Raw genomic sequence first — 20215 nt, forward strand, 5'->3', positions numbered from 1 at the left:
CACCCATGCCCATCTGTCAATGGCACTGCATACATTCAGGGTGCACCTGCACAAAGTCAGCCAGGCAAGGAGCTAAGTTGCTTAGAAAAATCAACACCAGCAAGTAGCTCCCATGGGCAAGTTAGAGCACCCCAATTATGCTTCAAAGCAAGATGCTCTGAAGGGACCTCTGGGGAGATTTACCTTTCCACCAACTGCAAGTGAAATTTTAGTTCCCAACGTGAACACGGAAATGATGTGCCTGAAGTTAGGAACTTCAGATACTCTCAGTTCTCCTACACCCTTCACAACCAGCAAGCGCAGCAAATGGTGCAATTCACACCCTAATTACTGAGCTGGGCATCAGCTTTCCACTGGATATCAAACAAGACTGGTGTCAGCCCCAAGGCCCGATAATTTAACAAGCAAAACCTATCACAGAGGAAGGGGGAAATGAAAATACAGAGGAAAACATGCATCTGCAGTGGCATCACCATGACGTCTGAGGCCACATTGTCCAAGACACCATGTATCAGTACAACAGGCCCCTCATGCAAAAGATTTGCGTGCTCATTTTTCCTATGCTCTAGGCAGTTAATTGAGGCCCAAAGAAATGAAGTTATCCTTATAAACATGCAAGAAATCTACTTCATAGCTGTGAACAAACATCTCATGTCTCAGATGCCTGCTTTCCAAGGGGAGCCCCTAAGGAATAATTCTCGCAGAACAATGGAGAAACAAATCAAGTACTCATGGACATCTTTCATAAATAAACCCATGTAGTTTTGTAACAACCTGGGCCAAATAAACTGAAATCAGGAACTCAGCTGAAGAAGCACCAGCATGCTGATGAGGATTAGACACTCGGTTGCACCCAGGACAGCCACAGACACCAGGAGTTACCCTACCTCCCAAGGTGGGATTCACCCAGCCTCACAGACCAGGAACCCACTGCTGGGTCTTTGTAGCCTCAATACAAATGCAGCTATGCTCTGATGAATCACAATTATGCTAGAAAATGAATTTACATGCTTTCATCACTGAGGCACAGCCTTCTCTTCTGCCTTCCCACTTCAGCCAAGCCAAACATGCATGATAAGACCAAGTATTAACCACAGGGGAAAAATAAATGCTAAAGCAGGAAACTAGAACCTCAGCAGACAACAGCCCCCAGCTTCCTTGCAATTTACAGAAGAGCCAGGGAAGAGTCCTGTAATTTCAGAATGAAAGCAGTAAAGCTGGTTAAAAGGCAGAGAATTCCTATTTGGACGATTTTTTTTTTTTAATATTTAAAAATCCCACAACAGTCAGATCTGGAACAGGGATAATTATTTGCTGAATTTTCTGCAAAACAAAAGTCTGCAAGAAGACCCATTTGGATGTTGTTACCTATTTGTCCATGGTTACTTCAAATAAAATAACTCAAGGAAACTGCTTATTGCAGATAGAAATGCTACTTTCAGAACCAAAATAGTGACTGCAGAATCAGCTGAACATTATAATAAAAACAATACAAACCTTTTGGACAATGAATATGAACCAGATTATACAACAAAGCTTATAATTAATGCATTGTTGACAAGCTATAAAGTAAACAGAAAATAAAAGCAAATTCTGAAAATGGAATTAAACTCAAGGTCCTCAAAAGTTATTTCTTTAGTTTCAGGATGGAAAACAACTTTTCATGAAAGTTTTCAAAACAGGACCTGTTTCTTTCATGCAAAATAAATTCAGTTTGGCCACAACAGTCTTCTCCAACAGAAGTGTGCTTGACCAGCTGCAGAAGACGGGCACTGCTATAACTCCTTTCACTCCACTGCCCCTTTGAGCACAAATCTATTATTAAAATGTTGTAAATTCATATGCTTTAACATATGAAGATAGAAGATCAGAATTTTCAGCTGCTATTTTGCTACCATGAGTTAAATACCACAGGTTTTGAACCAGGGATATAGCTAGAGCCCAGACCAGTTACTGGAAATAGTCCCATTTCAGCAGGGCTTCTGTGCCTTCAGCTACTAGGCTGAGAAGGATTAACACTCATTCTCACCGTTTTCAGATGCCAGAAGAGGCAGAACAGTTGAGGACTGCTTTAGCCACTGTTTTTGTCTAAGTTTCTGGGTTCATCTTGTGGTTTGGTGGTTATGATGGTGGAGGGCTTCTGTTTCTAAGCCCAGAACAATGACTGCAGTAAAACTCCTACTGGGAAGACAATTACATGAATCTAGCTTAGACCTGCTCCAGCAGAGGAATAGCTCTGCTGGTATGAAGCAGCAGCCAAAAAAGAGGCATGCTATGACATTAGGACAGTTTAACTAAGATGGTGTATTTAAAAATCATAGAATTCAGGTGGGCAGACAAAGCCCTCACTGAGCTGACTAAGACCACTGTGTCAATCGGGACCAGAGCAAGGGTTAAGATTCAGGCAGTCTCAGCTGCCTGTTCTGGGCTCACATTATCCCTCCGTCTTCACACAAACCAGGCTCAAGGCAGGCAAAAGAGCAATTTTTTATTAGAAAAAAAAAGAGGTGGTTTGAAATAGTTTCTCCCCAAAGAAATTAAATGTCTCATCATCCCATAAATCACTCCATGCACTGACAACTGAATTGCCAAAAGGTCAGCCTGCTCATGCTGAACAGCTGCTCCAGAATCTTTACCAGTTTAATGTTAACATCCCCAAAATAAGACTCAATTTCTTTCCTCCTCTTTTGCAAAAGGCTGTATGATTTTGTGAGCCCTGAAGCATTCTGCAAGGACACCAGAAGAAAGGGAAAAAGAATACAATATTCACCAAAGTTTTCCTCTTCGATGATGACATACTACATGACCTCCATCTCAGGCCTTGCAAATATTTATGTATGTTTAGCTTAACTCATGGCAACAGTTGCAATGACCCAAAAAGGCCTAACAGTAGAATTAAGCAAGCGCTTGCAGACTCAGCATGCCGCATGTTCGCCTCCATCAGCCAGGAGGTTTGCTACTTACGCCATTTAAGCTCCCGAGATCCTTCACCCAGTGCTCATCTTTCTCCTTGTCATAGTTGATTACAGCATGCTGCTTATCAACACTGCGGGACTGGCAATGAAAGCACAATGAACATGAGACTGGTCAGGCATAAGAGACATTGTTAATCAAAGCAACATTTAGACATTACACTAACTTGATATGGAGTAGGGGGAGAGAGGGGAAAAGGCAGGAATGATTAAATATTACTTACTACCATAAATAACCAAAGGATAAACAGTGAACACTTCCACGGTTGTTCAAACACTTCACTGAAGACAATACACTATTTGCATGGAGAGTGAAAATAAATAAATAAATCACTGAAGGCTGTCAAGACTACTCCATAATTTCAATAAATTATATCAATGCACACTGGAAACAAAACCAGTACAACTGAAAGCCTATGGGGTACGATCTCAGCCACTGCGAACTAGAAGAGCTCCAGCTGAAGCTGATGGCCTCATCACTAGGGAACTTCCTATTTGGGATGATTTCTTCCTATTTGGGATGATTTCTTCCTAGTTTTCAAAAAGAAAAAAAATCATTTTCTTAAGTTACAAACCAAACTTATTCACAACAATGTATACCGTTCCCAAGATTATGTCCTGGAGTTGATTTAAACTCTAGGATGTTTTCCAAGTTGGAGAGAGGTTAGTAAACTTGGGATGAGAAAGAAAGCAACTCTGGGAAAATTCAAATTTAAAGTTAGGTTTGAGAACACTGAACTGGGCAGTGATTTGTTGCCACTGGCTTTGCCACAATGCACAAGTACCAAGTGCACCTTATTTTCAAAGCAGAGTATGACACTTCAGCAGGAATAGTGTCAGACTTTTGAGGAAGAAGTGTTAGAACAAAACCTCTGAATAATTTTGAAATATAGTGTGTTACAACTATAAAGACAACAGACTGTCTGTATTTAAACCTAATGCCTCTCGTAACTTGAATTCTTGCTGCAGTTGACCTTAACCAGTCACTGGAACCGGTCACTCCATCAGCACGCACACACGAGACTGAGACCTCCCTGGTATCTTGGGCCAGGGGAGGGTAGGACAGGCTACCAGAGCAGGGAGACAAGCCAGGCTTTAAGTCAGCTAATCCTCCTCTTCCTGGGAATCGACCAACAAGTTCTTGTTGAAAAGCCCTCTCCTTTTCCCAAGTATAAACACGCTGGTTTCCACAGCACCGCTCTAAGCAAGCCATTATCTACTTCCTCGCAAGCATGCAGAGGCAAAGATTGTTTCAGGGGAATTCCTTGGTGAAAACACAAAGGCTTTTTCCAGACAAACTGCTCCCATTTGCAGGGATTTCTGCTGCCCCTGCCAATGTCAAGCACACTGGTAATATCCCAACAGCTGATAAATGGCACCTCCTCCCTTTGCAGAGCATATGTCAGCCCAGGAGACCTGTCCTCCAGAATAACCCTGAAGTACCAATACGAAGCAAGCACATACTTGGCCAGAAGACTGCCCTTCCACCTTCCAGTGTCCCTCCCGCTATTCATGACATGCAAGCACAGGCAGTGAGGAGAGGGGCAGGTGATTCCAAGCCTCCAGCTGCCTCACTAATACAGTTATCCGTACACTGCTGAAATTACAAGGTGTCAGCTCTCATGGGTCCCAGCTGAAAAACAGAGCAGCACTCTATGCTTTGCTGCCCAGTTGGTGATGCTCGAAGAGCAACTGCTCCCCAAAGAAACAAACAATTGGTGGGACAGGCAGAGGCAATGCAGTCAGGGACACCCCACTCGTATCTCCTGCTACACCAAGCCCTAAACACTGGAAACTAAGCACAGCACTGCCCTGCCAGGAGGGGCACACGCAAACTTCTTGCCTGCATGCAATCTCCGCAACTGCTGTCTGACCCCAACCTCAAGGCAGGGAAGGTCTTAAGCATTTACAGTGTGAAGCTGCTGCTTCTCTCTGTTATTATTCACATTAGATGAATAATCTAATTATTTATGATTATTTAATCAGTCCAATTTGCAATCACCCAAGTGGCTGTGGCAGGTATGTGCAGCATAAGGTAAGGATGGTGGAGGGATGCTGCCCAGGACCTGCACCTCAGCGCACAGCCCTGAGGACGGGAACATCTCCAGCCGCAGCCTCACATATCACAGCAGCTGATGCTACACAAGCTGGGGTTGTACCCGACCTGCCACATGGTCCCTCACACCCTTCGCGAAGATGCAAGAGGGTCTCCTTCCACCGCCCTGCTTGCCCAGGGGCCATCCCCACAACCATCAGGTAGAAACCCCCTTTCCCCATCGATGGGCATTTATATAACTATGTTTCTTTCTGCTGGACTCAAAAGACAAGCGCACACAGGGGTCCTGCCTTCACAGCACAGATGCAAAGTCTTCCCCGTTCCCTCTGCTACACAAAACACTGGACATCAATCACTGTTCCCAACGGGATGTGAAGGAACATTGATTAACTGGTGCAGCAGTGTTTGCTTTAGCTTTTTACAGCATGTCATAGAGACTCATTTAAAGATTAACAGATTTTAAAGGCAGAACAATCCCTTCTCTAGGCCCCTTCCAAGGGCAGAAAGGCTTCCACCCCAAAAAGCTAATCAAGATGAAAAATTAGGGTAGATTTTATCTGGTATCTGATTTTAAATGAATCACAGGTCATTTTAAAAAGGGTTTATTTCTGGGAACCAGCTGTCTCCCAAAAATTCAATTTGCCCTGTATCTGACCCTGATGTAAGTCAGCACAGCCTTTTGGCTACTGTATTTTACAACAGCTGACTACAGCCAGTCAGGGGTCCCAAACCAGACAAGGGTCATCACAGGCAAGCAGAGATGTTTTCCAGCAGCATGATATTCCCCTACATAAAATCAGGAAGAGGTCATCAAAGGGACCAATTCATGCCAAAACTTCCCATCTGCCAAGGAAGTTTCATCTGTGTTCAAGATGGCCCTTTGCAAACGGAGTCAAAACAATATGCAAAATCTGACCCACAGTCTTGATACTGCCTCTCAGCATCCCTTTAAAGAGCACACCAGGAACATAGCAAACTGTTACACAGATTGCACTTCTGTGAAATTTTATGCTTTTGTGGAGAAGAGAAGAATTGTCTTAGTTTTGTTTATGTTAAACCAGCAAACATCCCAGGAACTGGCAGCTGGAGTTCCTAAGGGCCTGTCTCCAAGGAAACTCAACCTAAAATAACTAAAATCACACCTTATTTATTTTGATGCAGACTTGCCAAAGGTCACTCTTACTTGAGAACTGAGGTGTGGTTTATTTCAACATAAGTCACATTTAACATAAACTGCTCTTGTGTGCAGTGACAGCAGCAACCCAATGGCCGATTGTGCTTTTGTTCTCAGAGAAGAGCAGACTGCCTCAATCCCACTGTTAAGAAAAGACTAACCAGTTTCCAGACTGCTAACAGCCAAGAGCCCAAGACCAGTCCTGCAGAAGTCACTTCAGCCCAGCAGGCCAGTGGTTTCTAAAGCATGACCCAGTGAATCACAGAAAGTGATTTAAGAAGCTTGAGTCGACCTGTGTTACAGAGCAGCACACAGGTGCAGAGATCCCAACATCTGCAACGCCACTGGAAAGATTTTAGGCATCTATAAATTGAAAAGCTGCAGTTAAGATGACTGAATCACAAATATAAGAGGACTCCCTAGCTTAAATGCACACTTTCACCAAATACTAAGCTTTGCTTCTGATCAGTCACAACCTCCACAAGGAAAGGCAAGACTGACCCATTTGCTGGGAGGGGACGCAGATGTCCCAGAGGGAAACAACAACAAAAAAATTTCCAATTAAGTGTTAAAAAAAACCTGAAGTGCCTATACCCAGATGTCAGCAGCAGAAAATAACTGGTACACCCTCGCAATTGATCTGTTTCACTCACGGAAATGCAGTTGCAATGGGGTGAGCAGAACTCCTGAGCTATGGCAAGGATCACTGAGACTCTGCTTGGATACAAAAAAAAACAAAACCAGAGCTGGAGCACCTCAGATGAGATCAAGAAAGGGAAAAGAAGGCAGGGAAGAGAGGTGTCCTCCTGAGCACTAGTGAACTGCAGGCAAGAAATAAGTCTACACTCCAAGAGGCTGGGAATGAAGGAACAACACAGCATCTTCACCATGTCCCAACACTGGACCTGTTATCAAATGAAAACAACTCTTGGGAAACACAATGTCTGCTTTTCTGATTAACAACATTTACACTTCTTTGAAGGGAAAACATGGACACTGATTTATTACTACACTAAGCTCATCCAGGGCTTGCATTTCCAGACATTCAAATAACTTCCTAATATAAGGCTGTCCTGGTTCCCCATCATACTATCTACAATGCATTATGTTTTAAATACCTAGTAGACAAGATGTGGCACACATCTGAAGACAAAGGTATTTTATAGCTTTTCTTTCTACTAAGGTCATATTAAACAGATAGTCCAAATCACAGATAGGAATGGCACCTGCCAGTCCCACACTGGTACCATTACCTTGGATCATCAGTCTCCAATCAGACATGCAACCAGGCAGCTTACCCGCGATTCTCAAAACTGCACACATCAAATCAGCAAAAAAGCTCCTGCTTAGCATGGGAGCAGCAAAAGCAGTTTCAGAAGCATGCAGGAGTCTCCACAGAGGTACATATCACGCTGGCTACATGTGCTGCAGATACCCTACAGCTTTGGTTTTGGTGAAGGGTCTGAAACATAGAACAGGGCACTAAGGATAAAATCACGAGCTGCAGAGACACCAAGCAAAATCCACCAGGAAACAAGACCTGCTTAGGAAGGCAAGAGGAGAAATACAGCCAGACAGCCTGCGTTTCCCCACAGGGCCAGGGAGCAGACGCAGCTCAGCTGTCTACGTAGATACAGATGCTGCTTCTTCCCCAGGAGAATTACCATGGGCAAAAGCCTGCTGCTCAGGGTTGAGATTTGGACCTCAGCCCTGCCAGTGCCACGAGGCATCGAGGTATTGGAGATAAAATAAATAAACGAGAGCAGTTTCCCTGTTCCTTACTGCAGCCTGTTCTGCACTTCTGGCACGAGATAACTGCAGCATTCTGGTGGCAGCACGCAATAAACATTTGCTCAAATACTTTCCATAGTGAACAGGTTACATTTCTTCCAGTACTGTGCTCTGCACTACTGTCCCAGTAAGGAAATACAAACCTCTCCCAGTGGCCCACTTTAGAAGGGCGACAGATGAAGCCAAATTAAAAAAAAAAAAAAAATCCCTTGCATTCTAGCCTGAAATATGATTTTTTTCCTCCTCAAAAGTAAAACCACAGTTAACACTAAATGACAGACACGAGCACTTTGTCTCCCTCTTCCACCCCGATGCGTTTCTGAGAGTTGTGTATATCGGCCACTTCAGTACTCTTCCAGAATATTAGTGAATGATCCATCCTGACCCAGACTGGTTGCAAGTGAGACACCCCCACAATAGGCAGCCTGATTGCTCCCAGGGGCATGTGCTGCAGGTTTCTAAATGACTCTGCCTAAGCGGACGAATGTCTCTTCAGCAAGTGTAGCCACCTCATCCTGGGGCTGGACTCACTTTACAGCTCCCAAGCTGCAGAGGCTCCTGCTGCCTTCAGCTCTGCTGCACTCAAGATCACAGGCTTAGTGGATCTGTGGCAGGACTGGGGCCTGAGTATTCATGCAAAAAATAAGGCACTGAACAAAAGAGAGAAATCCCCCAGGAAAATGAAACTGTAATCCCCACAGCTTGGCAAAGGGATTTGGAGGCTGGCATAGTTCCCATAACTACTTAACCCGTTATTTTGAGGTAGAATGGGTTTTTGCTTGTTGGTTACCCTTTCCCAAAGTGGAGCACCGGTTCAAGTGACCCCAGGTCAGATCCTGACCATAGGCAGGCAACACACCGCCCACAGATGCACTGGCTTTCCCTTCATTTTACATGGCCACCCAGGAGGCACAGCAAAGCACCATCTTAGGTGGGACAAAAACCTGAATTTCTATAGTATAGTCGAGCTGCATGCTAGTGCCTGGATCAGGATCTCAGACATGGAAGGGGTACCCTTTTCCCCTGCCTGCTCTGGAGAGGGACAAACCCTCCCTCCACAGGCCAGGCTTCCAGCACCTTGCCAGCTGCGTGCAGCCCTCTCACCCCTAATAACCACCTGCTTGCAGTGCCACTATCACCTCTCCCTACCCTGCCTCCAGCAACGAACTCCCCTCCCAGGTTTCCCAGTCCTGCCATGCCTCCAGCCTCCTCAACCCACATTTCATCAGACATCATAGTCTTCCCATCAACTGCACATTAACAGGAAACAATGGGAGAGGCAAGAGTCAAAAAAACAACTCTAGGCATAGAAATACGGGATGTGCACCCTTCCTTCCACAGCTGCTGCCCTGGCACATGAAAACATTACCCGTCAAAAAGCAGAGCCTTCCCAAGGCTAGATGCTCTCCCTTCTGCCTGTAAGACACCTACTTCCCTTGTGACACCTAATGAATGACTCTGGGGATCACTGCAATTCTCAGCGCCCTAGGACTAACTTAGGTGCTGGTTTACATCCTCTGGATAACTGCAGCAAAACAGCATGAGCAAGGCACTGCCCTGTCCCGATTACAGCTTCCCACTCCAGCCCCGTGTTTCCATGGGGAAGGAGGACTGGACACAAAAGGCAGCAGAGATTCCCCATGGCTTCTACTGGGAGCTCCCAATGCAGGAAATACCTGAGTGATGGAGGGATAGGACTTCTGCACCGCAGTGGATTCACCTAGAAGTACCAGGAAAAAGATAATCTCCCAAGTTCACACCGTCTGCTTCCTCCCAGAATAATGCTGTAGATAAACTACACCACGCCTATTTGCACTTGTTTATGTATACACTCATTAAACTACATAGGAGAGACATCGTATTATCAAGTACAGCCTGAGGAAGGTAGGATTTATCAGGTCAATGAAACCTTAATTTGACCAGATGTCACATACACGCAGAGTTCACCATTGCACTGTATTATTTGCAGAGTGCGCTGTGCACCCTGCGTACCAAACACAAAACAGATCCTGCAGGGAGAAAATAACTGGTAATAACACAATAACAGATTGCATCTTCATGCCCATGTACATAGGGGCAGAAGCAGGATTACACAGGCAATCTTCACACTGGTGCATCGTAACTGCTCTGCAGTTATAAACACTTGCCTTGGCATCCATTAGATGTTCCTTCAGTGCCTAGAACACTTGTAATTCCCTAGCTTTTTACCAAAGCAAGCTAAAAAGAGGGAAATACCTATTCAAGCACTATCAAGTAACCATTTATCCAATTCACCAGCAGAATTAATTTGTACGTTCAGCTCACAAGCCCCTACACTAGCACCTGAACCAACTAATTGATACCATAAGCAGCATGCAATATCCCATATGGGCCAGATGCTTGGCTAGTAGCTTTCACAGCTATCTGCTGACACCAGAATTAAAAGCAAGTCTTGAGCCCGGCTCAGGCCTAAGGGAGATGCTGATCAGCAGTCACGTCCTGTAATGCCCACTTTTCCCACACTGAACAGCTTCTGCCCAATATGCACCACCCTCCACTTTTCCAAGTCCTGCTGCTCCTCCTCTCACTCTGCACAAATGACAGACTCCTTGTGTCTCCCTGCTCAGCCAAATCTTAATCTCTTGGTGAGGGTTTGTAGAGTAGAAATCCAACAATTAAATCCAAGGATCTGGCCTCTGGCTTCCTGAAACACAGGTCAAGAGGTTGAGCAAGTATTCTGCAAGTATCATTATACTCTTGGCTTGTGCTCGCACTTTCCTCGACAGCTGCTTTGACCACTGTCTGAGTCAGGATACTGGGATAGATGCACCTTGATCTAAATCTAGCGCAGTTGCTCTTACATCTAAACCCCAGTCTTGCGCATCCCTGCACCTAGTTCCTCTTTGCCCAACCTGCAACAGTTCTGTCCCCCAACCCGTCCCCTCACCAACCTCACTCCAGCGTGAAACATGACCTAAGACAACAGTATCAAACAAGTCCCTGCTGACCACATGCAAACTCCATCTTTTTTCAAAGTTTTGGAACTTGCTCAAACACATTTAGATTATTGATTAAGGGGGGCAGAAATCACCTCTGACCTAGGCTTTCACTCTTGAAAAGCATCACCTCCCAGCTCTACAATGCCAGAACTTCAGATAAAAGGTTAAGCATACTTCCAAATAGTTCACATGAAGAAAACTTTTCTCAGACTGAAGAAGGAAGCTGATCACCTCCAGAACACACTGCCTAAAACAGATGCCTGGAAAATAAACTCTCATCCCAAACAGTTACAAAGTTTAGCAGAGTATAAGCAATTGAAAACAGTGTCTCCTCATAGGAAGTGTCAAGCTCTCTTAAAAGGCACCCAGGACAAAGGCATAAAACAGAAAGCATCATGTCATCTGCACCTACTCCTACTGTAACTCACACTCATGTGTACAACCTCACTGGCATGGGACAATAGCATGCCCAAACCATCACTCTAAAGAGAGGGAAATACTCAAGGGAGCACCAGTTAAACATTTTGCTTTCCCAAATTTTCCAATAAACATCTCTTGCTCAAACAAAAACAGGGAAATCATGACCCTGCTTTTCCTTCTGTTAAATATTTACATTTAGCAAAAATGCAAAAGAGGCTTTGTTTAGGGGCAGAGGGGAAGATTTTAATGGCTAAGTGAAAATTTTGAGTTTGCAAAATGTTTGTCCCCTGAGTAAATAGCCATCACATTAAGCAAATGATCAAAGCTGATAAAAATGGCAACTGTATTTTCCAAGAAGAATGTTGAGGAAGGGGGAGGATTACTTTGTTCAAGATGGTCTAAAACCCCTCTTATTTTTTGGTTAAAAAAATACCAGTAAAACTTTTCAGAGAATTACTTCCTACCACCACCAAGCTTCACAGAAAAAACACGCTACTGCAAGTTGGTGAAGGTTTAGATTTCCACACTCTGACACCTGAAAAGAGCCAGTGAGACTGTTGAAGAAATCAAGCACTGTTTTTCAGAACAAAGGCAGAACTGAGCCCTTGACTCTGCATAACAACAATGCATGCCAAGCTATGCTACATGGCATTTTCACCCATGCATTAACATTCAATCCCAATGTAAATCTTGCATTTACTTGTACTAGAAGCTTTACAGTGCTGCAAAAACATTTAAAATATTTCTAATCCTCTTAGTAGGTATAGAAGATTTCAAGGTAGATTATCACTAATAAACACTATCAATCCTACTTAATTTTAAGATTAAAGACTCTGGTTTTCTTCACCTCTTTGTTAACCAGAAAGCAAACCTAGTACCTGTATGAAATGAGCAAACATCTGAGTAAACAGGCGAAACTAAAGCTTGATTGTTTGGTGACAAAGCCATCATTTTTTGCTGTTTAGGGATCTGATACCTTGAGACAACATGTTCCAAGAAAATACCAAAAGACAAGACACTCCTAAAACAGTAAAATGAGAAAGGCAAGACTGCAAGGTCTCCAGGACAAGGGTTATCTCTGTGTCATATGTTTGCACGCTGCCTAATACACATGGTCTCAACAGGGAACCACAAACTGTATCATGATGAAATCACTAAGCAGTAACAGTGTTAGAGATTAAAAAACACCAACCAGGTCATCCAGTCCATTCCCCAGACACTGCCAGTCTGCTCCCAGTTGTGCACTTTATGGGATCAAGTGACAATATCTTGAAATACATAAGCAAAATAACTGTGCAGTTATACAGTTTCATGGTCAGTACCACAGAAATACTACAAGTGCGGACACTATGGCAGGACCTCTGTCCATCTGCTCTGACAACTACCCCACTTCTTAAGCTTTCCACAAGACAAATGATTGTGCCAGTCCACACAATGATTTTGTGACATGGACAGTCACAGTAGGACAAAAGTCTATTTTTAGATCTCATCCTCCATCTGCTCACACACAACTTTGCTTGAATATCAAGTCTCTGTTCAGTCTGTCTTCCACACTGGGTCTCACTACAATCACCTCATTTGGAGCCCAAGGTAGCTCTGGAAAACACCTTTATAAGCAAATGGCTAGGAAAATAATGTGCTGTGCTGTTCAAAATAAGACCCTACATGTGATCCTAGAAAAAGCTTTAGTACTGGAAATAGTAAACTAAAATGTTCATAGTCACATGTAACTGACCCCATGAACACAAGCAGCTGGTTTTTACAGACAATCCAGAGCCTTCATTCTGGTGAAATAATGAAAGCCTCCTTTAATATCACCACCACCTATGAGCCCCCGTATACAACCACTTCACTCACAGATACTGCTGGCTCCTCCAGTAATCCCAATTCATTTACCTTGTAGAAAAGACCAGGGCAAACAGAGCGTCACAAGGTTGCTAGTCAACACGCAACACTGACAAGCCAGCTTGCAAAGAAGCATGAAATACTCTGTGTGGTATGTAGTGGCTCACAATCCACACTGTCCAGTTAACCCCACAAATAACCAGAGAAACAAGAAATGCTTTTTAAGCTTGACTGATATTTGAGTACTTTTATTTTAGGGTACACAACTTGAGACATGCAATTCTCAGACTGCTGAACCCTGACAGTTAAAAAAAAAAAAAACAATCTCTGGTACCTTCAAAAGGTATTAAGATGGGCACCTTAAAACTCAGGCTGTTTTTGGAAACCAAGGTCACTGTGTATGTTTTCTCACTTCAAGTCACAAGAGAACACATTTTTAATGTCTCACCTTTACATGCCTCACCAGTCAGACACGTAGAAACATGTAAGAAGAGATAGTGTGATTCATGGAAAAACCCAAACAAACGATCTGCTGTCAAACAGGAGCATACTTCAGACTCTACCACTGCAGCACAGCTATGCCATTCACCGCCAGCCAGCAGAGCAGTACAAACACTGCAAGCTCTCCTTTTGCGGACACTAACATTTTATTACAGCCAGACAACACCTTGCCTTCCAAGCACACCTTATACTTCTACTCTTCTACTTCTACTCCCCTAAACAAACCTTCCGCTAACATATCATACAAAATCCCTGCAGTAACTAGAAACACAGCCTGCCTGGTAGAACATCAGCAAAGCATTTAGGACATACCTGTGGCAGGGTTAGCAGGGGGAGGTAGTCCCTGTTAGGCAGCTTCCTAATTTTGCCAACAGGCACATTTGCCACCTTTGTAAAGGGCCAAAGGGGAACAGGCAGGTGCAAGCTATCATTTTTTTTGCATTTAAGTACTTATGACATGGGTCTAGCAGAAACACTAATTTAATTCTGAGCTTCTATAAATTCCTGAGCTAAACTGCTAAACTGCTCCTGTCAAAAGCTCTTTGCGAGATTCCAGCTCCATTTCTTTGGAGTGACATCCATTACATTATGCTGTCAAACATCAGACCACATTCAACACTTCAGATATGTTGGATTAGGACCAGCAGAAACACATGGTGGTATAGGAAGCACTAACAGAAGCTGCAAGTTTTCCCAAGTAATACAATTACTCTGGGAAGAGGTCACCGCCTTACTCACCCCACTAAAACACGTAGTTTCTTTGCTAACCATCAGTATTTTGTACCATGATAAAAAAAACCCTAAGTGACAGATACAAGCACTGACAACTTAATCAAATTGAAAGGGAAAAACAGGCAAACAAAAAAACTTTACCCTGTCCAAATCACACATACTAGCAAACAGCGCGTGTATTAAACACTACAAAAAAACAGCAGCATAATCACAGATCAGGACTGAATGGTATGTCTTTGCTTACTACTTCTAGGAGCATCAAGGTAGGTAATCTATTTGATTAATCTCCCACCACTACAGCTCCTATCCATCTGATGACATAGCAATTTGAAAGAAACCTCACTTGCACTTTCACAAAAATATGAAGTCTTCATGGGAACCACAAATTCCACACAAAAAAGGAAGTTCCTTTTAAAAGATGTCCTTTGAAGAAAGCATGCAACATCTCTACAGATCCCCAGTGTTACATCCACATCTACAGACAATATAACAAAAAAAAGCCACGTTACCTGGAGCATCAGTTCACAGTCATCTCTGCCAACAAATATCATCTCCCGAGGGAGCCGATGGCGAATGCCAGTGCTGCTCACCAAGAACCACGAAGTCACGCTCATTTTGGCACTTGGCACTTAATCTTTATACATCCTAAACACAAAAAAAAACACGACAGACAGTGAGCTATTAATGAAGCTTGGAACTACACCGGTAGGTAGTTGCAGTTCCCAAATTTCCCAGTGCCATGGGACTCAGTGCTGCCTCTTGCACTTTGTGTTCATGTCATAAAATGTCTCGTGGCAAGAAGCAGTTGTGAAGTGTGTGCCAGGATCTGCTGTCCGTGTGCCATGTGTAGGAGCTCTGCAGCCCTGGAACTATTCAACCAGCAAAGTAAGAGTAAGGATGTGACGAAAGAACTGTTTAAAAAATGAAGCATGCATCTGAGTCCAGTCAATGAAATGATGAAATATGGAGGGAAGTAAAAAAAAAAAAAAAAAAAAAAAAAAAGACATCTTTTCCAGAACATTTCCTCATTGTTAGCACTGTGCACAAATCACAGCTCGAGCTTCCCCCAGCATCAAAGATCTGGACCAGCACATCAGTAAGGTGGCATAACCTGGCTCCTATAACCTTTCACAGCACACTCCCAGGAGCGGTTACACCAGTGCTGGGAGGAGAACAACCTCCCTATTGCTCATCCCACTTCCACGCTGATAGAAGTTGGGAGCCCACAAATCCTTCCTCCCTCCCTGCATGAGCTGGTCCAAAACCCAAACCGCGCTGCCACCCCAGGACAGGAAGCCCAGGTTGCCATTCCCACCGGAGGGTTTTGGCGTACACCGCTCCCCCCTCCCCCGCAAGAGGCAGAAGAGCAGGCAGCTGTAACCTGCGAGGGCAGCAGCACTTATCGGGAACTCTCCCTCCCAGCCACACCTGTTTGTTGTCGCTGCTACAGCCCGGCTGCAGGCAGCCGCGTCCTGCGGCCTCTCCTCCTCCCTCGCCCACAATATCGCGTTTTCCTCTCCCCGGTGGAAGCAAAATAAAAGCGGCGCACACCGGCCTCTCGCCTTCCCCTCCTCACCCACCTCCCGGGATCGAAGCTGCGTTCCTAAACGCACCGAGGGAAGGAGATCTCCATTTTATCTGGGGCCGCGCTGCCCTCCCCGGCCTTACCGCCGGCCTCCCCCGCCCCGGCGGCTCCGGAGAGGCGCAGGTGACACCCGCGGGAGGATGAATGACCTCCCCCGGCGGAGCGCAGGCCTCAGGTGGGGGTGGTGAGGTGACACCACACGCCCCGCCGCCCTCCCTGTCGCTACGGACACGCAAAACCGCTCCGGGAGCCGGCGGTAAGGGCTTCCCTGCCCGTGTCGCGACATGCCAGCGGCCCCGCCGCACGGCCCTTCCGGAGAAACGCCGCCTCCCCGACAAAGCGCCCGGGGAGGGGAGCCGGGAGCTGCCGGCCGGGCCCCGCGGCCGCCTCCCCAGGGCCCCGGCCGGGCCGCGCTCGCTGCTGAGGGGCAGTCCCGGGCCAGAGCCGCCGAGGGGCCGCGGCGGGCCAGGTGCGGCGCGGGGTCCCCCCACACACCACGCAGACACACATACAGCGCGGGGCGGGCCCGGCCCTTTGTCTGCCGGAGCCCGGCTTCCCCCCCCCCCGGTCCCCCGCCCGGCCGGTGCGGCGGGAGCCGCCCGCCCCCCGCCGCCCTACCTGCTGCGGCCCTCGGCGCGGTGGCAGGCCGGGCGCCGCGCCCCGCCAGCCGGCTCTGCCTGCCCCGCGGGCCGCTCCCGGCGCCCGCCCCGCCCCGCCCCCGCGCGCGGCAGGTTCCCGACGTCAGGAGGCGGCTCCAGCCTCCGGGCCCGGCCGCGGCCCCACCGCCTCCCCCGCCGCCGCCCGGACCGGGCCCAGCGGCCCGGCACCACCCCACACCCCCCCCCCCAGCCCGCCCTGCGTACCCGAACGGCAGGTGTGACAGAGGCGGGCGGGATGTCTCGGTTACGGCCCCTCAGCGCGGTAACAGCCATGCCCGGGCTCAGCGTGACTCGTTTTAGGCTCTCTGAGGGGCGCGACAAACGCCAGCAGGGCCTTACCACGGCTTTCTGGCCAGGGTGCGGCCGTCCTCGAGTTCGGAAGGCCCAACGGACAAGCTCGAGGTTGTGGGACAAGAGTTGCTGCCTCCGCCAGCCCCCGGAGCCAGCCCCAACACCAGCCTCTTCTCCCACCCGAGCCCCAAAGCCAGCCTCTTCTGCCTCACTCTCCACCGAGCTTCAGGTGTTAGGTTGACATCCATCTCCACATGCACACCTCAGGTCCTCCTACAGGGCGGTACCTGAAGGCGTTTGACAGGACAGAGTTAATTTCGAGGATATGACCATGAAATAAGAGCCCGAAATGGGTGCTGTGAAAGGACGTGCTATTTTATGCATTCTTTTCAGTTGTAGGTAGCTAGAAAATTCCTGAAGAGCTATAAGTGCAGAGAGCAATGGCCACTTTTTTTCCTATCAGAAGGAAGACTGAGTATTATGGTAATGGATCCAACTATTTGCCAATGCAAAAGCTTTTTCAAGAGAACCCCCAGCTCCTGCAGAAGTCAGTGGAGCTACAAACAGCAGCAACTTCCCACTGGCTCCCTGGCTCCAGCTGGCATGGGCTGATAAGGAAAGACTATAGGAAGACAGCAAGATCATCATGATGTTTCCCCAGGCTCATATTCCAGCTGGAAAGGCACCATAGAATCATAGAATAGTTTAGGTTAAAAGGGACCTTAAAGATTATCGAGTTCCAACCCCCCTGCCATGGGCAGGAACACCTTCCACTAGACCAGGTTGCTCAAAGCCCTATCCAACCTGGCCTTGAACAGGGACGGGGCCTCCACAACTCTGGGCAACTTGTTCCAGTGTCTCACCACCCTCATAGTGAAATGTTTCTTCCTGATATCTAATCTAAATCTACCTTCTAGTTTGAAGCCATTACCCCTCATCCTGTCACTACATGCCCTTGCAAAATGTCCCTCTCCAGCTTTCCTGCAGGCCCCCTTCAGATAGTGGAAAGCTGCCATAAGGTCTCCCCAGAGTCTTCTGTTCTCCAGGCTGAACAACCCGAGCTCTCTCAGCCTGTCCTCATAGGAAAGGTGCTCCAGCCCTCTGATCATCTTTGCATTTGTATGCTGTATGGGTTTGAGTATTGTTTCAGAGTCACCTGCAGGAGCTTCCCTTGGTGTCTTCAGTGCTGTCATTTAGAATTTTGGCTCAAAACATAACCTTAATAAAGTCTGATGGCATGGAAACCATAGGTCCAGTACACCAGTTGCTGGGAGCAGTCCCACAGCAGCGTCACTCTATGGGCTTCCTCCTGGCCGACAGCCTTACTGCAAGGCTGAGGAGCCAGGGAGAGCGAAACAGGCTGCAGCAGGACCGTGAGGAGGGAAAGAAAACAGCATTTCTTCTTTTCCTTCCTCTTTCTGAAGAGCAGTAGGACTTTGTTACCATTTAATTAATAGTATTGTTGCCTTTTTTAATCAGCATTTGATTTCTTCCCTGGCAAATACATCATGCCCCAAGGTGATTTCAAGGTGTGATTATCTTCAAAGGCTTCAAAGCTGGCTGAAGCTGCAGCATCTGTGTTTTATTGGAGTGCTCTTGGTACCTCCTCGGAGCGGAGCACCACGCCCTTGCAGCACGCCGTGTCCCTCTGATGCCAGGCAGGAGGGTAGAGGGACCAGCAAGCCACACACAGGGCGCTTTAAAGGCTTTTGCATTGAGAGCTGCCATAAAGTAATAGAAATCCTTTATAAATAAAAATGGACTTCCACCATATTTGCCAGCATGTCCTGTCGTCGAGTGATGTTTTATTATTGATTTAACTGACCTATAGCTTAAGTTTTTATAAACGTTACTCACTTCTTTCTGAACTACATCTGTTTACTGGAGAGGCTGCTCTATAAGCCGATCTGTAGAGCATCTCTATACTGCTGTAAGGACGTAGGATAATTTACTTCTTTATACAAGCCTGCCATCTAGGCAAATCTTTGTTATAAGTTACTATATAAAGGTTAGTGTTTGCTTTAGTCTCTCTTTAAGCCCAGGTTTACTGTTCATTTAGACATATGTATTTATCTGAGCAGTCAGTACTTTGCTATTTATAGAGACAAAAAGTAGTCCCTGTTCCCACCACGTGTCTTCTGACCTGATTGAAGATGCAGTTTAGGCCAGTACACTGGGCCTGGCCAAATGCTGCATCACAGCCTCTTTATTTTATTCTGGTAATGTAAAGGGATTAAAAAAGCTAATAATAAGTGGAGTCCTCCCTTCTCCTCTCTCCTCACCCCTCCCAAAATAGTGTGTGGGCACCGGGGGACGCAGAATAGCCTGGTGCTACATCATCATCTTTACATCCCAGGCAGAGGGTGCCTCTGTGGGAAAGAGAAGCTGTTGCGCCGCTGTACTTTTATTTTTAGTTTTTTTTTTTTCCTATTGGAACAAGCCCCGTTGGCAGCCACTGCAACCCGTAGGCTGCTCTAGTTTACACCACAGGTTGACCAAACACACAACTGCTTTTGAAAATATGATACTATAGAAGTGTCTTAAAACAGTCTCTTCCCACCGGGAGGAGGGAAGGCCTGGGAAAGACCTCAAGAAGTTGGGTGCAGCAGCAGCGCAGTGTGGCTCACACTAAGTTTGCAACAGAAAGTGCTTATCGTGCAGGTCTGTCTACGTTCATCTTCAGCACTGTCACCTCCAACTACAAGGGACATGCCCACAGCTGTATTAACCTCCACGACCCAGGTGGCAGGAGGTTCGTTGTACTGTACATTGTGCAGATGCAGAGTAAGGAACAGTCCCTGTCCCAAAGCACTCCAGTAAACAAGGAGTCTGAAGGGGAGATAAAATGTCCAGGCAGAAGAACAACAGCAAGTCACAGGGCTACAGGAAAGCCAGATTTCTGTATCCAGACCTGTTGAATTAGGTCACCTGCTCTACTGAAATACCTTTTGTATGACACCCTGTGCTCACAGCTACCACAGCTTGGAGCAGAACGGCTTTAGATCCCTGCTTCAAAACAAAGATCCCACCATCCCCAGAGGAGCTGAGTTAAATCAAGCTCTTTCTGCCAGATTCTGATGTAAGGGAGATTTTTGACAGCGTTCCCAAACACGAACCATCTTGCTGCATCTTGCTGCAGAGGAGGCTTCTACTCCAGCCTGATCGTAGCCTGATCCAGATATCCCTTGTAGCTTCCCCCTGAAAGGCAGTT

The 20215-nt window shown here is 46.4% G+C and overlaps 1 protein-coding gene across 1 annotated transcript in view; it reads right to left on the minus strand.

The window, feature by feature from the left end:
• CEP170B (centrosomal protein 170B) overlaps nucleotides 1–15083 on the minus strand; it is a gene marked incomplete at its 5' end in the record, with an annotated part of 55117 nt that extends 40034 nt beyond the window's left edge. The window contains 2 exons of the mRNA XM_082485451.1: nucleotides 2965–3054; nucleotides 14979–15083. Of these exons, the coding sequence (XP_082341577.1) occupies nucleotides 2965–3054; nucleotides 14979–15083 (195 nt within the window). The remainder of the gene's footprint in view (nucleotides 1–2964; nucleotides 3055–14978) is intronic.
• Between the last annotated feature and the right edge of the window lie 5132 nt (nucleotides 15084–20215).

Source organism: Vanellus vanellus, assembly GCF_965231255.1.
Source record: "Vanellus vanellus genome assembly, chromosome: 6".
Lineage (NCBI taxonomy): Eukaryota > Metazoa > Chordata > Aves > Charadriiformes > Charadriidae > Vanellus > Vanellus vanellus.